Source organism: Vulpes vulpes, chromosome 11 (assembly GCF_048418805.1).
Source record: "Vulpes vulpes isolate BD-2025 chromosome 11, VulVul3, whole genome shotgun sequence".
NCBI classification, from domain to species: Eukaryota; Metazoa; Chordata; class Mammalia; order Carnivora; family Canidae; genus Vulpes; species Vulpes vulpes.
Genome location: NC_132790.1, coordinates 15963412 through 15982413, shown reverse-complemented (window position 1 = coordinate 15982413; position 19002 = coordinate 15963412). Strand labels below are relative to the sequence as shown.

The 19002-nt window shown below is 40.6% G+C and overlaps 2 protein-coding genes across 16 annotated transcripts in view; one reads left to right on the top strand and one right to left on the bottom strand.

Annotated features, from left to right (window-relative positions):
* The window catches only part of IRAG1 (inositol 1,4,5-triphosphate receptor associated 1), a 125302-nt gene that overhangs the window by 13195 nt on the left and 93105 nt on the right, over window positions 1-19002 (bottom strand). For all 15 annotated transcript variants that reach the window (XR_011995337.1, XR_011995338.1, XM_072727278.1 and 12 more), the window contains 6 exons: window positions 17204-17344; window positions 16605-16736; window positions 14196-14337; window positions 8048-8097; window positions 7408-7515; window positions 4686-4750 (listed from right to left, as the gene is read on the bottom strand). Coding sequence is in view for 13 of the 15 variants with exons in the window: in XM_072727278.1 (XP_072583379.1) it covers window positions 4686-4750; window positions 7408-7515; window positions 8048-8097; window positions 14196-14337; window positions 16605-16736; window positions 17204-17344 (638 nt within the window). In the remaining 2 variants the exon portion in view is untranslated. The remainder of the gene's footprint in view (window positions 1-4685; window positions 4751-7407; window positions 7516-8047; window positions 8098-14195; window positions 14338-16604; window positions 16737-17203; window positions 17345-19002) is intronic.
* The window catches only part of LOC112927072 (uncharacterized), a 118818-nt gene that overhangs the window by 59880 nt on the left and 39936 nt on the right, over window positions 1-19002 (top strand). Inside the window, exons 3-4 of the mRNA XM_072727459.1 lie at window positions 8019-8130; window positions 13032-13120. The gene's annotated coding sequence lies outside the window, so the exon portion shown is untranslated. The remainder of the gene's footprint in view (window positions 1-8018; window positions 8131-13031; window positions 13121-19002) is intronic.

Here is a 19002-nt window from a genome sequence, read left to right as displayed (position 1 = left end):
CCTGTGCCCACCCTAGAGATTTCTGAGCCAAACACAGATGGATCTTGGCATCTATTACCAGCCTGAAATTGTGCGTGCTTTCTTTCTGGGATGATTCATTAAAATGAGGTTCATTGTTTTCTATGTCCCCTGGGTCAAAATTGTTTGTCATTGTGCTTAGTTCTCAGTAATGTGAGGAGTCCTTCAGTCAAAGTGTATTGTTTAACTGGGAGGTATGTTAGAGTCTATTTTTTTCCATATGGTAAACAGTATTTAAAAGTTTCTGCAATTCTTTCCAGTGGACAGATCTTACCTTTTTGGGTTCAGTGATGTCTCTAAGCTACTCCCATTGCCATGACCTCACAGATAAGCCAGTCCAGGGGAACTGAGTTAGAAGACCTTCCTTACTCCTGTTACTCAGTCCCAGATTCCTAGGGTACACTACCAGTTGATGGAAGGCTAATTCATTCTGGAATACTATCAGCAAAGGGGAATTATTAGCCATACATGTTTGACATCATACAAACTTTTAAGCGATTTTCCCTGGCTGTTTAAAAAATGTAGAAAAATGGTTATTTTAAAGATTATAGTAAAAATTGCTCTGTGATGTATCATTATAGTGTCCCCTTTTAAGAAACTAATGCTGTGCATCATTCTCACCCATGATTTTGCTAATCCCTCAGTGAACTGCTCTGTGTATACCCTATGCTCCCACCCCATACTCTACTTCATGCCCAGCCAGTCACCAGGTCATTTATAATAGCTCACAAAACTTCTTATAAAAATAGTCCTTAAATGCATCCTCTTGTCTTCATATTGAATTTTCCATTCTTCTAGTTGGTGTGTCTATTAAGACATTAAGATCATTAAGTTCTGTTATCTACTACTATGTAACCTCAGGCAAGTGATTTCACTGAGTTTCAGTTTCCACATCTATAAAATAGAGATCTTAATAGTTATTGCTAATATTAATAGTTAATATTGATATTAATACCTATATTGCAAGGATTAAATGAAATCATTAAAGTAAAACAATTAGAACAGGACTTGGCATAAAGTAAGCATGCTAGTAATTATCACCAGTAATTTTATTAATAAAGTAAGCAGTAATTATCACAATCATTGTATTATTCCTTGACTACTCCATACTTTCTTGTTTCGGAGCCTAGAATGCTGGTTTTTTTTTTTTTAAGATTTTATTTATTATTTATTTATTCATGAGAGACACAGAAAGACGCAGAGACATAGGTAGCAGGAGAAGCAGGCTCCCTGTGGGGAGCCTGATGTGGGACTCAATCCGGATCATGACTTGAGCCAAAGGCAGACGTTCAACCACTGAGCCACCCAGGCATCCCTAGAATGCTGTTAATCTCCAGTTCACTTGGTTAAATTATATAACTTCTAGCTTTCACTTTAAAAGTAAATTCCTAGAGGAAACATTTTTTTTCTGAGGCTCCCCTTCCCCCACCTATACCAAATCTGGGTTAAGATGCTCTGCTCATTTTCTTATGTATTGTTGCCTTAGCAACCTATACTTCTTATGATATCATCCATCACATTGTATTATAATGGGCTGTTTCCCATCTGCCTTTTCCATTAGACTGTGAACTCCTGAGTGCATTCTAGATACCTAGATCTTGGTGCCTAATTGTTAGAGGAATGAAAGAATAAGTCTCTGAACAAATAGTCTACTTATAGAACTCCTCATAAGCTTCATTCTGTTTTAATCTTTAAGATTCACTTTAAATATTACTCTGTGAATTTTCTGGTAATTCTACAGATCCCTAGACCTTTCTTGAGTGAAGAACAATTTACTATGAAGTGACCTACAATAGCAACAGTCAGAATTCTCTCAAGTCACATTGGGTAGTACAATTAGCTATCAGGTGTTTCTTTGAGAACTAGCCACAGGTAGTTTGATCTTCTTATCTTTCACATGCTTAGCCAGTTCCCTTCCTGCCTAGTCACTGTATACTTAGGGAAATCTGAAACCACTTTAAATCAAACTAAATATAATAATCTAAAAAGCAATGAACTTATAATGCATTTTTTCCCTCTTTAACAATATGGAGAAGGTAGCTGGAATTGACTGTACTTGTGTTGGAACAGAAGATATGAATTTATTTTCATTCACAAATTGTCTCATTGTTAATCTTGGCAATCTATTAATGTTTCCAGTTTCATGAATTCAGATGGAAATCACTTAGCACCTTTCATGAATCCAAAGGGAGAAGCTATAGTTCATGTTAGAATCCCTCCTTTTTTAAATATGGTCTCCCCTTTTTGCAGCCATCTTTATAGGCTGGGTGTACTCCCAACAGGCAAATCAGCTACAGCATGGATGACTTATATATATCATGGTGGTGTCTCTGGGTAGAGAAGAGTGAGCTGCAGATACTTTCCTTGAGCTTATTGCTTGACTTGTCTCAATTCTCACTCTGTCCTTAATCTTTCCTGGTTCTAAACTCTTGGAAAGGTGGGGCCACTATTGATCCTCATTCATTGTCACTTCTGATTTGGGGCCAATGTTTGCCGTCCTTAATTTTGTATCTCACTTTCTTCTACCAAGGATGGCTCTGGCTCTTGATGATCCCCACTGCCTCAGATCGAAGATCTCAGCTGGTGTGAGCAATACTTCTACAGAGTCCTGGCCCTGTTTCATCATGATTAGAGTCTCTTTCGAAAAGTGAAGACATAGATCTTTTTCCTTGATTGGTTCTGTAGACCAAGAATAGGGAATGGGACCTTGTTTGGGGCCTTTTTGGAGAAGGGATTTGTGTACCCCAAGGCAGAATTGGAAGAAAATTTTAGTGCACTTCTCACTCAGGGCATCAAGAAACCATTTCTGAAGAGATTCAGAGAACATAGAGTAGATATTATGACTTGAGGGACTTGACATGTCTCTGTAACCTTGGTTACTTCCACATGGTTGTTAGTTTGTCACCCCTTTACAGTTTCTTTGTAATAATCAAGAAAAAAAGAAACAAAGATAGAAACAAAAATGCCCTATGCAACATGAAGGACCTGTAAGTTTACACAGGGTGAAGTGTCAAAGTAAGGAGTTTCTGGACAAACTTCAAGACTAAGGTGGGTGAGACATTGAGTGATAGGTTGGTGGTTGCATATACTGAGAGGTGAGTAAAACAGGCTGAGTCTGGAGGTAGGGAGCTTGGGAGCTTGTCCCTGAAAAGGGACCCAACATAGGCTTTCCTTGCCAGGTTAAGCAAAACTATTCTAACAGCAATGAAAAATGAAGGACTAAAGCTGTCTTAAAGCAAAGAAGAAGGAATATAAAGGTGTATGTTCTACTAAGTGAGAAAAGACACAAGGGGAAAGTTCTGAGAGGTGACAGCTGTGATCCAGATGTTTTCCAGCAAGCAAATGAAAGAATTTAAAAAGCAAGTTATAAACTCTTCTGAGTATAGAAATAGCCTGCCTTTCTCTGGCTGAGGATAAAAGACCTCCAAATTGTATAGATGCCTAGAAAAATTAGGCATGGCAGACACTGTTTGTTGCCAATACAGTACTCAAACTTCTACCTATTTTCTCACAGCAATGTGATTTTGTTCAGGAATTTACTCTTCTTCACCGAGCCATTTTACTTCATGGGATGCTGACCCTCTGTCCCCATCCCCAGGGCACAGTTTAGGCCCAGGATGACAATCCTATTCCCAAAGCCCATGTTTGGTTTAGAAAGGAACTATGTTCCAAGTTTACTAACAAGATAAGGAAGAATTTAAAAAAAAGTTTCTGGGATCCCTGGGTGGCGCAGCGGTTTGGCGCCTGCCTTTGGCCCAGGGCGCGATCCTGGAGACCCAGGATCGAATCCCACGTCAGGCTCCCGGTGCATGGAGCCTGCTTCTCCCTCTGCCTGTGTCTCTGCCTCTCTCTCTCTTTCTGTGTGACTATCATAAATAAATAAAAATTAAAAAAAAAAAAAAAGTTTTATTTTTATTTTTTTTTTTTAAATGTCAATTTTATTTATTTTTTTATTTATTTATGATAGTCACACAGAGAGAGAGAGAGAGAGGCAGAGACACAGGCAGAGGGAGAAGCAGGCTCCATGCACCGGGAGCCCGACGTGGGATTCGATCCAGGGTCTCCCGGATCGCGCCCTGGGCCAAAGGCAGGCGCCAAACCGCTGCGCCACCCAGGGATCCAAAAAAAAAAAGTTTTAAAAAAAAGTTTCTGGGTTCATAAAAAAGAAGCATGGGAAGAAAAAGTCCTGTTCTTCTAAATACTTCATGTCTGGATAGAATACTTGAAAATAGTAGCCATTTGCTACAAGCCATCTGATGAAGTCAACATACAAAGTAGGCAGAAGCCAGGAAAGGAAATTATAGAGGCTGAGCTGGGGCCCAGCTGTACTACACTTGCAAAATCCCTACATCTGAACTTATTATTTAAGCCCCTTTGAGTTGGGGCTTTATTGTATCTGTAGCCCAAAGAATCCTAACCAACAAAAAAGGTATCTGTTTCCTTTGGGCTCTTCTGAGACTGAGGTACACTTAGAGTCAGCCACAGAATCTTCCTGGTCCAGATTGCAAACTGGCTCTGAAATCTTTGTGGGTCTCAGAGTCCCACTTATTTCCCTTAGAACTTAATTTTCTTTCCATTACATTTTGGGTGTGAGGATAGAAGGAAAGGTGAGTTAGCAAAACTTCCTCAGAGATCCCCAAAGTTAAGAGGAAAATCAACAAACTTACTTTTCCAAAAGTGCAGGCAGTGCTGAGGTGACAGGTAGGTTGCCTTTTCCATTGGGTGATTCTGACTGAATGAAAAACAGGGGATAGACAATTGAAGATTAGCTAGGAAGGAAGCTGCTACATCTCTGATGATGCGGGGAAGGGGCTGCTATTGTTTCAGTTCTTCCTCCCCCACCTCCCACCATGCTTTCTAGTCTGCATCTGAACCCAGGCATTGAGCCTTCCCTGTTCTCCATTCCTTAGTGCCCTCTGAGGCCCATGCACCTTGCACCTTTTTCTTCTCTGAAGTTTCCCTGGGTGAAGAATTTACATTAAAAAAAAAAAATTTTTTTTTAAAAATTTACATTTTGAGGCCCCATTCTGGAGCAGAGCCATCAATTTTTCTCAGTCCCCTATTAACTGACTTGGACAAAATACCAGCAGGCCTCCTAGCAAACATAGGCCCATCACTGCCCTGGAGATGTAGCTTCAAGCATAATCTTCAGGAGATGCCTGTCATTTCTAAAACTGCAAGCCATGAGAAATGTCTTCATAATAAATTCCCCTGGACTACCTCATTGTTTTGTTGCAACATTGTTTCTTTGGCTTAAGAAATGGTTCTCAGTTCTGCTGCACCTTAGAATAACCAGGGGGTAAGAAGGGCACTTGACGGGATGAGCGCTGGGTGTTATACTATATCTGGCAAATTGAATTTGAATAAATATTTTTTTAAAAAAGAATCATCAGAGGAGATTTAAAGTACTAATCCAATTCAGAATCTTGAGGTGAGGCCTGGACAATGTTTTAGAAGTACTTTGTGTGATTTTAATGGATATCCCTGGTTGCCAACGTTTAGTCTAAAGGAATATACTGTTGTCCCTTGAACAACATGGGTTTGAACTATGCAGGCCTACTTATATATGGATTTTAAATACAGAACAATACTATAAATGTATTTTCTCTTCCTTATGACTTTCTTAAGAATATTTTCTTTTCTTTTTAAAAATATTTTATTTACTTATTCATGAGGGACACACAGAGAGAGGCAGAGACATAGGCAGAGGGAGAAGCAGGCTCCCTGTAGGGAGACCGATGCTGGACTTGATTCCAGGACCCTGGGATCACGACTTGAGCCAAAGGCAGATGCTCAACCACTGAGCCACCTGGGTGCCCCAAGAATATTATCTTTTATCTAACTTACTTTATTATAAGAATACAGCATATAATACATATAACATGCAAAATATGTTAATTGACTATTTGTATTATTGGTAAGGCTTCTGATGCCAGGTTTTGGGGGGGTTTTATGCAGATTTTCAACTGTGTAGGGGTGGATGCCCCCAACCCCTGCATTGTTCAAGGGCCAACTACATATTTGGAAACAGTATTCTTACATTTAGTATAGTATTAGAAATAGGTCTATTAAATACACTGACTAGCCCTTCCTAGGGTCCTTTAAAAAATTGTTTTTTATGTTGTTTTGTTTTAGTGAATGATTTGGGAATTTAGGTTAATTTCATAGATGATTGAAAAAGAGGTGCAAGAAGCTATTGCTACCTGTTGGCACAATAGGGCTTGAATCTACTTTACCTATTGCTCACAAAATCAGGTTGTTTCCTTATAGGGTAGTGCTGCTAGCCTTGGACACACAATAGAGAAGCAACTTAAGACAATATTAGAAGAGTTTTAGATCATATTAACCAGATCCATAAAAGCCCGGGATGTAGAAAAAATATATTTTTAAAGATATTATTTATTTATTCATGAGAGACACAGAGAGAGGCAGAGACCGAGGCAGAGGGAGAAGCAGGCTCCCTGCAGGGAGCCCCATGCGGGACTCCATCCCAGGACCCCAGGATCACTACCTGAGCCAAAGACAGACGCTCAACCAATGAGCTACCCAAGCACCCCAGAAAATATTTTGTTATATAGGAACTGTGTATGTTTAAAATAATTGAAGTGAATTTTTCCTGATTATTAACCAATAGATTCTTATCATAGAAATATAAAAAGGCATCAAGAAGAAAATAAGAATTACCTGTGGTTTTACCATTGCCCAGATATAACCATTATTAATAGTTTTACATGTATTTGTCCAGAATTTGCTATGTCTACACATAGGAAAATACTCTTTTAAAAAGCTCTATAAAACAGAATTCTACCATATGTACTGTTTTTAATTCCTTTTTATTAGTAATAAATTATGGACATTTTTCATGTTATTTTTAGTGACTGCATAGAAAGCCCTTTTTAGGGCTGTCTATATTTAACTAATCTCTTATTAATGGGCATTCTAGTAGCTTCATTTCTCGTGCTAAAATTAATTGATGCAGGATAACACTGGGTTTAAGAACTCAGGCCCTAGAATCAGAAAGCCTAGAGTTAAAAGCTCAGCCCTACTACTCATTACACAGTGCTACCATCAGGTATTTAAATCCTTTGCAGAGTGGGAAAAAAACCACTATAGCCACCTTGAAGGATTGTGGTTTAAGCACAGAAAGAGATATCATTTGCAAAGAACACTCTTTGAGCTGCCAGAACCTTGCTCTAGGATACTGAGTCTTCTCAGGGCAGTAGAAGACATGGGACCTGGTCTATATTGAACTTTTTGAGTCCATACTCCAAAATCTGTGCTGGGAACTTCCTCTCCTTGTTGACCCTGCCCCTACCTAGGTTACCCCCATAGCAGTGAGCCTGAGAGAGAGGTTGAAGAGGACTGAGAGGTAGGCATTATCATACTCACCAGGGCTGGTAAGGAGGGGATGGGTGATGAGCTGGGAGGTTGGCTGGTCATGTTCAGGGCATTAAACTTGGGAACCACTGCAACGCTGACCCTCCGGCGGGGCATGTTCTGTGGGAAGAGAAGTGACCAGACCTACTGTCATGGAGGGAACAGCACTCACAGTTCAAAAAGGCCTGGAAAATGCCTGCTAGTTCCTAATGCTGTAATTACATTCACTGGATATTTTGGCTTTGGGGTAGTAATGGTGTTGGGGGTTGGTGTGGGAAGAGTGGCCAAAGTTGACTCAAGTTTTCTGTTGGTGGTGAGTGATTTCTCAACATATTATTATTCTAGCTTATATATTGAAGAAATGGAACAGAAATGACCCCCAGTATCTGGGTAATACCCTGGAAAGTATAGGAAAAGGAAAGGAATACCAAGGTTTATGCCTCATTCCATGTTCAATTGGGGAATGATACAATCAGGGAAACCATGAGCAAGGGAAGGTTGAAGGATTAACTAGCAAGTGTGGTAAGCTGAATTAGAGGCTGTCCAGAGGTTCTTTGGCACTGCGGATCGAAGCATAAATTACTTTCTGGGTAACTGTGGAAACTTCTTTTGTAATCCCCCAGGAGCCTAGGCGTTCCTTGAACATGCATACCTTTCCCAGTGTGAGGGACATGGACCGGGCTGTTCGAGGGACACCGTCTTCTGCAGCAAGAAGGAACAGAGAAGAGAACTCAGGTAAGTTTTCAGAGTAGGCTCCAGCAGAAAACAGATAGCTCAAAACTAAGCTAATGTATTGATTAGTCAGAACTGGCCCTCAAGGGATAGCCCAAGAGCCTAGGTGTTGGGAACACTGAGTTTGACACTATTCCCTGAGACTATTATCTGCAGAGTAAAGCTTTTTTGGACATAACTTTTATCCTAACTCCTCTAGGCACTCTAAAAAACCCATCTTGGACCTCTGATATCCACCTGACACCACTGCAAGTCTCTGGTAATTCCATGGATAGTGTGAAAAACTACCTGTAGCAACACCAAGGCTTATTGGGTCATTTCTCACTCATTCAAGATATACCTTCAAGTAAATTATGAGCAAGGTGTGAGTAAGGTATGGTGTGAGTAAAAAATGGAAACTTTTTGACAGAGTGGTTTCAATAAGTCATCTATAAAACAAAGGAAACCAGCATCTCAGGATTTTTGCCTCCTTAGTGCATATATTAAGTGATATAATTTATATGAAATGTTTTGCACTACATTTTGCTAATACTGTCACCAGAAAACACCAATATGTGCAGAGAAAGGTTTTTGAAAGCTCAATTTCACTTTCAGTTTGACCAATATCATCTAGCTTTTATATCTGTTTATCCCTTATAGCCATGTCTTTTAAATGTCTCTTAAAAAGTACATAGCTGGGGATCCCTGGGTAGCTCAGTGGTTTAGCACCTGCCTTTGGCCCAGGACATGATCCTGGAGTCCTGGGATTGAGTCCCACATCGGGCTCCCTGCATGGGGCCTGCTTCTCCCTCTGCCTGTGTCTCTGCCCCCCACCTCTCTCTCTCTCTGTCTCTCATGAATAAATAAATAAAATCTTAAAAAAAAAAAAAAGTAAATAGCTAATTTCCCCCCTGTTTTCTATTTACCTCACTTCATTGATTTTTTTCCACCCTTCCTAGCCCACACATTGGTTTATTTTTTTTAATTAATTTTTTGTAAATTTTTTATTGGAGTTCAATTTGCCAACATATAGTATAACACCCAGTGCTCATCCTGTAAAGTGCTCCTCTCAGTGCCCATCACCCAGTCACCCCATTCCCCGCACATTGGTTTAGAAGTTATACATTTTGGTTCTAATCTATAGTGTGCCCACTTAAATTTGTAACATATTACATGACTTTAAATTCTAAATTAATCAAGATTTCTCTTCTTTTCCTAATTAAATCTTAAAATAACTCCCTCGAATCTCAAATTATATTGCTTTTCAATATTTTTGTTTCACTTTGTTTTTGTAATCCCATATTATTATGATTGTTGTTTTATACAGTTAATGCTTGTTTAGATCTACCCACATTTACAAATGTCTGATCACCATTCCTTCTTGCATTCTATTCCTTTCTTTTGATCTCAATTTTATTTTTCCCTACGTAATCCTTTAGTTGTTTTTTTGGCAAAGATCTGAGTGGTAAACTTTCTCAATTGTTGTCTCAAATATCTTTACCTAACCTTCAAGCTTGCATCACAGTTTAGCTGGTTGTATTTTCTCTAGGTTGACCAGTTATTTTTTCTTTAACTTTATTGTCTTTTGGTATCACTATTGCAACTGAGAATTGTCAGTCTTTTGTAAATCCTGTCTTATCTCTCCAGTTACTTTTAAATTTTTACTTCATCTTTGATGTGTTTTTATATTTTCTGCTTGCAATTCACTGTGCTTTCTGAATCCAATGATTTATGTCTTTCTTTAGTTCTGGGAAATTCTCAGGATCTGGTAAATCTTTTTGAACATTTTCTCTTTCCCATTCTTCTCTTGTGGATCCACTAAAAAATGTGTTTGGAATTTTTCCATTTTATGCTCTGTATCCCATATCTTATAGCATTTCTTTCATATTTTTTAATCAATTTATCATTCTGAACTGCATTTTGAGCAACTTTCTCAAATCTATCTTCAGCAATAAGCTAGATTATGCTACTATAATGAACAAACCCCAAAGTCTTAGTGGCTTATACCAATAAAGATTTATTTCCTCCTTATGTTACATGTCCATTTGCTTCTGAGTTGGCATCAAGCTCTGCTCTCCATTTCCTCACTCTGGGCTCAGATTAACGGAGCTTCTACTATTCTGGAGTAGAGATGATTGTCATGTGAGGAGAAAGAAACATAGGGTAAATTGCACACTAGTTTCTTAAAGGCCTCAGCTCAAAGGTGATACATGTCCTTCTACTCACATTTTATTTGCCAAATCACATGGCATCACCTAACTTAAAGGGGATGGAGAAGTGTGCCTAAAAGGAGATCTGGAATCTCCACTATGGTAACTACCACCACTATAGTACCTACCACACCTAAACTACTGAGGTTTTAATTTCCATGATTCTCTCCCTCATTTCTAGTTCTATTTTATTCTTTTTTGATAATTGCATTTTATTCTCATGTTTTAAAAAAAGATTTTATTTATTTATTTTGATAGAGCACAAGCAGGGGGAGTGGCAGGCAGAGAGAGAGGGAGAAGCAGGCTCCCCATGGAGCATGAAGCTTGATGATGGACTTGATCCCAGGATTCTGGGATCATGACCTGAGCTGAAGGCAGATGCTTAGCCAACTGAGCCACTTAGGCACCCTATTCTCATGTTTTTGATTCATTGTTTCATGCTTCTATTGATTTTTAAACATATCTTTTAAAAAATTATCAGATTGTTCTATTTTCTGAAATCCTTAGGATATAATCCTGTTGTTTAGTGTGTCTGATGATTCTTGTTCAGGGTAGACTCTTATTTATTTTATAATTCCATATTGTAAAATCACCTTTAGTGAGGCATCAGAAGAATTTTGTGTATCCCGGGTGAAGGATGTGCCTCTCCAGAGTGGCTTTATGTTTGTTTCTGAATGTTCCTATGATGTTCTTTTCAGATTCTCTGCATATTGTACCATGATTTCTATCATGGCATACACTTTTCCTACAAGAAAGGAGGAAGTTTTTCTCCTGCTGTAGGATGAAACAGACTTCTTGATTTGTGTCTCTGTTTGGCAAGTGTTTTCTTCTTGTTCAAGTTCTATCTAAAGAAGCTGTCCTTGGAAAATCTTAACTTTCTATGGGAGTCTCAGAGTCAACTCTGTGTCATGGTGTTTGAGATCTCAGCTCAGATTGCATGCAAGTGCAAAAGCCCAGCACCCAGATGATTGAAGCTGACTCTTATCCCCAAGAAAGCTGCAGGTTTCAGTTCTCCTTTCTTTTCTTGTATCTGAGTATTTCAATTTCTTTTCCTGTAGATTCAGCTATTCTTTTAGACTAATGTTTGCTTTATTTTATCTAGCAGAAATGTCTAGTACTTGTGGTCAAGGAGTTTCAAGTTTTCCAGTCAGCCAAAATTACAGAACCAGAAGATATTTTTTATATATTGAAGCATTCATACAAATTAATAAAATGCCAAACTTATAAGCAGGCAAAAGATACAATGGAGAATTTATAAAAGTAGAAATATAAATATTCAGAAAATAATTGAAAAGATAAAAAAATACAAATTAAAACTGTGAGATGAAATATAATCTTGGCCCATCAAAGTTAAAAATATTTTTAAAGGAAAGGACAAGAATGTCAATGGCACAATGAATTGAGCATTATTGTTACCCATTAAATATCAATGGGTTATTTGAAAATAGTTTGCTTTAAGAGCATTATGAAAATTTCTTTCCCCAGGGCTAATATTTACACTTTTAGAAATCCATCTTAAGGAAATAATCCAAAATGCAGACAATCAGTATGTTTTATATTCAGAAAAAGTAATTGATTTTTTAAAATGTGTAACACCTTTCTTTAAATTAGAGATTTGTTTTAAGATTTTATTTATTTATTCATGAGACACACACACAGAGAGAGAGAGAGAGAGAGAGAGAGAGAGAGAGAGGGAGAAGAGAGAGAAGCAGAGACACAGGCAGAGGGAGAAGCAGGCTCCATGCAGGGAGCCTGATGTGGGACTCCATCCCAGGTCTCCAGAATCATGCCCTGGGCTGAAGTCGACGCTAAACTGCTGAACCACCTGGGCTGCTCTGAATCAGAGATATTTTTATTTCACTGTAGTCTTCAGAGTCTCAGACACAGACAAAGATTGCCAGAAGTCATATAAAGCCTTGAAAATAAACATTATTAGGCAATGGTCTTAGAGTATCCAGTAGACACACCTGTTAGGTGGTTGCTGGCCCCTCTGCATCAGCCCAGGCTGAGAGATAGTGGAGTGGGAACAAATGTCTGAAAAACACTTATTCAGCATTTAAGACTCGGTTACCATCTCTCTTCTTATTGTAAGTACTTTCTCATGTCCTCAGACTAAATGTGGAACTCTACAGTATGCTCTCTATAGGAATCTGCCTACTTTTGTCACTGGGCTGGTTATACTGCTCTGACCTCTGCACAAGCTGGGGGTTCCTTTGGATCTCACTAACCATGTGTCTTTACTTCTATATTTAGTATTATGTGAGGCACAGCAAAGGTGCTCAATAAATGTCCTTAGAATGAATGAATTAAACTCATGGGTAACTGTTCATTCCATAAATCTTGGATAAGGCAGTTTATAGGAAATTTTGCTCCTTCCAGGACAGTAATGCAAGAGCCCACATATTAGGATTTCTTTGGTGGTAATTTCCCCAACTCTCAACACTGACAGAAACCAGTCAAACCAGTTTGCTATAGGCCTAGATACATGTGGGTCAGGAGTCTTGCTGCCAAGATCAAAAACAGACAGTCTGGAGCATGTGTATACTGCCTTTGGACTCTGGAAAGTGTCACTGATATTCCCCAGGAAACTTGTGAAACCTCCTGTTTATAAAGGTTTCTCCATCTGTTATACTTTCCCTCCTCCTGCTTTTGGTAACACGGATGTTTGCATTCCACAAGGATTCCTGTCACTAAAAGTTCTGTTTTCTCTGCTAGCACCATCCTCAACAGCCAGAGCCTAGACCCCGGCAGCTCTCAAGGAGAGATCCTGGTCCGAGGCACCATCCTCCTCCTCCTGGACTGCTGCAAGTACCTCTTGACTTGTCTCTCCAGATCTCAGTGTCTACACTTTCCTAATGTATTGTCCACTCTGAAGTCAGAGAAATCTTCTGAAAATAGAATCTGACTGTATTAGATGGTGTAAACTCATCAGTGCCTCTTCATGGCCTTGAGGACAAAGGTCCAAATTATTAGCATAGCCTGGCATGTGGCCCTGGCCTACCAAGGCTTACCTTCAACCTGTCATCATCATACTCTCTACACTGCAACCACATCAAATTCTTTGTTTCATACTCTTCCCATTCCAACTGTACCTTCTGTATACAGTTTCCTCTACCTGGGGTGGGTTTCCCCTTCTTGCCTAAAGAATGCCTATTTTTACTTTGAAAGATGCTGTCCCTTTGTAAAACTGTCTTTGACTCCCTCAAGCAGAATCATCTCTGTGCTCCTATAGCAACTGTATAGAACACTTTTTTAAAGAGTATTTCTTTAAAACATTTTTCTTGACCCTGAGTCTGCTATTTATCTCAGCAATATCTCCTTTCACCAGGATCTCATGCTACACCCCACTGCCCAGACTCATCTCTCACCTGGACTATTGTAATAGCAGCTTTGTGGGTTTTCCTGTCTCTGGCTCTATCGCACTAATGTAACTGTCACACATAGTCAGAGTGAATTTCTAAACTCCATATATGAACATGTCATTTCCCTGACTGAAATCTTTGGTTGGATCCCTAATGCTTTCCAAGATAAAGCCCAAATTCCTTAGTATGTGTTGGCCCCAAAGCACAAAATCTGTAAGGTCTGGAATCTGTCATTCTCATGAAGTAGAGTGAGCTCTTGCAGCCTGTGGGCTTCATTCAGTGGTCGAATGCTGTGGTTAACTGTGTCAGGAGTTGCTTTGGGAGTGTTCATGTTTTCTTGTTCTAGGCCCCTACGCATACTGGAAGAGCTGCTATGAGGCCCTTACAGGCAGCACTGGGCAGGAGAAGTGAGCCTTGCTCAACTAGAAGCATGTCCTCAGTCTGCACTGATAAATGTGATCCTGGCCTAGAACCATCATTGCAGGGCCATAATGGGGGCAGTAGCCAAGTTCCTTACCAGAGGGGCCACAGCTGCGGCTTGAATTCTGATTTGCAAGTTTTTTAAACTCCATGAGCTCTGCATGATCTTTCTCATACGTCCTCTTCAGATTCTCCACATACTGCATCATTACCTCTGTTGCCTTTGACATACGCTTTTCCTGCAGAAAAGGAGAGCATAAGCACACAAGGGCAGTTGGAGGAAAAGCTTGTTGTTACTTGTTTGCTTTAAGCTAGCCTCTGGGCTGGGAAAATCAAAAGGATTCAGAGACCAATCTTAGATGCACCTACCCTCTAAGAGTTTGCTGTCTGTGATGTGAGCCGAGAGGAGAGTTGAGGCATTTGCATTCAGCAGGACAAGAACAAGCACAGCCACAATGCCTCAGGAGATGAGAGGGAGAAAAGTAATATCTGCTGAGAGAATGGATCAGGGAAGCTTCCTTGAAGGTAGAATGAAGTGGATGGAGGGTGTGGGCAGCATCTGGGCATGTTGATATAGGCAGGAGGGACAAAAAGGTTCAGGCCAGAGGACTCTCCTAAGAGCAAAGGTCCATTACAGGTCTTGTACCTAGGACAGGACATTACAGGGCTTGTACCTAGGTGGCAGTTTATTCTTCAGACAGCAGTCTTTGCAAGGTGAAAGGGGTGCTATTAAGAATTATGCTAGGGGTGCCTAGTGGCTCAGTCAGTTAAGCATGTGCCTTCAGCTAAAGTCATGGTCCCAGAGTCCTGAGATCAAACCCCACTCAGGCTCCTTGCTCAGTGGGGAGCCTGCTTCTCCCTCTGCCTCTCCACCTTCCTTGTGCTCTCTCTCTCAAATAAATAAATAAAATCTTAAAAAAATAATTATGCTGGGACAATAGGCATGTTTCAGGACTGGATAGCCAGAAAAGAACAGGTCATCCTACTTATGTAGGAATCGGCAAGCAATTGAGTTTGTTTGCAGAAAGAAAAGGTAGTTAGGGCTGGGTAGTTAAGGACCTTGAATGTAAGACTAAGGGATTTGGACTTTTTCTGAAGGAAAAGAGGAACCATCAAATATCTTAAGGTGACATAGGTCACCAGAGGAGACCAGACTGAAAGGAGTGAGACTGGTGGCAGTGGGTATAACTAGGAAAGATAGGAGAAATACTAGAACCAGTCTGGTGGGACCAGAGAGAAAGATGAGAACTGAGACATGGAAGTAAAGGCTGGGAAACCCATGTGGAGAAGGCTGAAGACTGCCGTTAGCACATGGGCCCAGAAACCCATTTGGGAGGACCATATAGAACGAGGAAGTTTCCTCTGCTTATCCTCCTTGGATCCCTCTGTGAGCCTAGCTTGGGCTCTGTCGGCCACACAGGGACATGCTCAGTGTGTATTCCCTGGAAAAATTCCCTGCAGCCAGGAGCTGGGACCAGCCACTTCCTGTAAGCTCCCCCTTTGTTGCTTCTCCTAGCCAGAGTGGCTTCCTGGGTGTGCTGCTGAGTCAGGTGTCCTTTCTCCGGAAGAACACAGGGGTGGGACAGCCCAGTGGCTTGTCCTTCCTTCATTCTGCAAGAACTGCTCTAGGCTCTGCCTCAGGAACACCCTGCTGATGCAACCAATGCAACATGACAGGCAAGCATGGTACTAGTAGCAGTGATAATAACATCTAGGTGCTTTGCAAATATTATGGTAACCTTATATGGCAGATACTATCATCATCCATATTGGTTGGAGAAGTTGGAACACAGAAAGCTCAGTAACTAGCTTGAGTAACTAGCAGTGAATGCTGGTGGAGCCAAGACGAAGCCTCAGGCAGTCTGATCTCTCATGACACCATCCTGGATCAGGACCGTGCTCTATGTGCTTTAGGACTTCAAAGTGGCTGAGAGGGAGCCAAATCTGGCTCTGCACCCCAGCTCTGCCACTTACTAGTGCTATTACCTTTCTGAAACTTCATATCTTCATTGTGGGGAAAGGATACTACTTTACAGAGTTGCTGGGAGGATTAAATGAAACAAAGCAGTTTTTCCTAAAGCATCTTTGCCAAATACTAGTTCCATGAAAGCTAAATAGGTATTTTATGAGAAAATAGGTATCTTATGGTTCTTCAGTCAAATACGTTTAAGAAATGCACAGGTAAAGTTTTCAAAAGGCTTCTTTACTATAGGATTTCTCAATGCCTTGAGAATGCCAATATGTACTAGGAATCTCCAAGAAAGGAAGATAGTACATAGCAGTTCCCAAACTTATATGCCCACAGAAAGCTTTTTCCAAGGAACCACCTTAAGGTTTTAGAGGTCCACCAGAAATACTCAGTAAAACACAATAATGTACATAGGATGTCTGGCACAGAGAAAGCCATCAGTAAGTGGGATCTATAGTTGTCATTGCTTACATTATTGTTCTAGTTACTGTGGGCAGAGTTGAGCTAGTCAGAGGGCTGGGAGCTGGGGAGGCTCACCTGGCGGACAGCCCCCACCATCTCAGCTCTACTAGAGAGGCGTGCAGCCAAACGGTGCAGGACAGCAATATCCTCCAGCAGTTTCTGGTAAGTCTCCCGGTGCTCACAGTGGTGCCATAGTGAAGCTGAGGACTGGGAAGTAAGAAGGTACATCAGCTGGGGACCTCACATACCAAGACTTGACTTGAGCTGTCATAAGACAAGACCTGGTCCCCATTCTAGCTGAAAAGAGTAGCCACTATAGGGTCTGAGCTATACCTTTTGGAGATGGAGAAGCTCAGTGTGGATACTCTATATCTGCCTGACCTGAAAGAAAGGAGTCACGTCCAAGTCTTCAGTCCCTTTGCCATCCCAGGTCATCCAGTCTCCTCTTGAGAAGCTGCCAAGGGCTCAGACCTTACAGCCCTGAGATAAACAGGCTTTCAGGTCTCTGCCTTAGTTCCTCCAAGCTCTCTGAGGAAGACTGTCTGACTCAGGGCCTTGGCATGATTTCTCATGTCAGGAAACTCTACTTGGTGACTGAGAAAAGCAGGACACCTGTCATAGCCCTAGGAAACAGTCCCCCCTCCAAGGATTCTCCCATCAGGCTCCACAATTACCGTAATGGAAGCTTTGAAGTTTTCCAGTTCCTTCTCTGTATTCTCCTCTGTTAGGTTGCGTTCCCTTTCAGCCTGGTTAATTCTAGATTCCAGAGTATAGCTGTCATTTCTAAAGGCCAAGGACAGTTGTACAAACACGTTCTGTTGGGAACAAAAGTGTAGGAGAGGTGCTAGGAGGAGTTATTATAGGAAACAAGATCATAGATGTGTTTCTTGCATGAGTATTTTACAACATTACCTAGAACCAGTCACCAAAGCAGCTGTGTACAAGTGAAATCCTCCTTTCACAGTAAACTACACAAAAGACAGTGAAATAGTAACCTGAGGTCCATGCTAGGTCCTTTCCAGAACCAGAAGACCAAATGCATTTTACTAAAAGATAATAAAAGAGAATAATACTTTGCTTTTTCCTGAATTTTAAGAAAATAACATCCTGTATTTAGGTGTAGGTAAACTCAGGCCAACATAGCTGATTGTGTAAGCAGTTTGGATTCATGCTAGGATTTATTGCACGTGAAATTTGAAGGTTTTGCGTGTAACCACTGTATTTAAAGAAACTCCATTTAAAATGTAAGCCTTGTTGACTTAAAGCAAACTTCAACCGGCATCTTGCCTGAGTGTTATGGATCCTACATGGAAAGCAGCTTTAAGAAGCTGCCAGGAGATTAAATAAGGCCAAATATGCTTCTGTCTGGAGAAATTTTCTGGAACAAATATTCCGTGCCAAAAATGCAGGATGAATGAATGAAACTGCAAGGTGGATTGAGCAAACATGAAACTCTTGGCATAATAGGAAACTACCGGGGAGGAGAAATAGACAGATGGACTCTACACAGGAAGAGGCAGTAGCCTTCATTTATACATCCTTCATTTGCCCTGAGTCAAGTGATAGCAGATTTATACCCTTGGGGTGAGCTAACTCTCTGAACTTCTGAATTCATATGATATAGTCCACAGTGGGTAGACATCTCCAGACAGAGAACTGAAGGCCTCAAACTGACCCAATAACAATGACAGCAATATTGGGAGCTAGTCCTCATTGAGCATCTACTCTGTACTAGCACTCTTGTGGGTTCTGTGCACCTTGGCTCATTTAACCCCACAACAAGCCTCTGCAATAGGAACTGTTATGGCCACTTTGTGGGTAAAGAGCCTGAGACCAGGGAGGTCATTAACTTGTTCAAGGTAACATGGAGTAGTAGAGCCAGGATTCAACCTTAGACTATTTTATTTCAAAGCCTGTGCTACTGTCATCATGCTGAGTGCTGATTGTGTCAGTATACATCTGTGGATAGGAGCTGGCCATTAAACAAACCACACACAGCCCATCTTCACCATTGTCAGTGGGTGGGGATTTTCTGTCCTACCCAAGCCTTAGTCCAGCCAAGTTTATCAATAATATTCATTGTTTATTTTTCTAGACCTGGGTTGTCCCCTTCATAGCAGTGTGACATAAAGAGTCCTAAATTCAGTCAGAATATTTGAGTCTAAATGTTGGTTCTGCTAAGCACTTGGTATAGGACCTTAGCTAAATTATTTCATCACTTGGCTTCCTCCTTTGTTCTAATTCCTGCTCTGCTGATTTCTCTGTGCTGATTGGAGAATCAGCTGAAAGGATGGATAGGAGTGTGTGATGAACTGTAAGTGCAGTATCTGTGTGCAAGGTAATTGTTGCTATCTCTGGCAAACACTTCATATGGTCTGTCTTCCTCTGCTTATCCAGTCCACTGGGTCTCAGGAAGGGCATGTTCATTTTCTTATCATCAGTGGCAAATCCTGCTAAAAAGACTATAAGACCT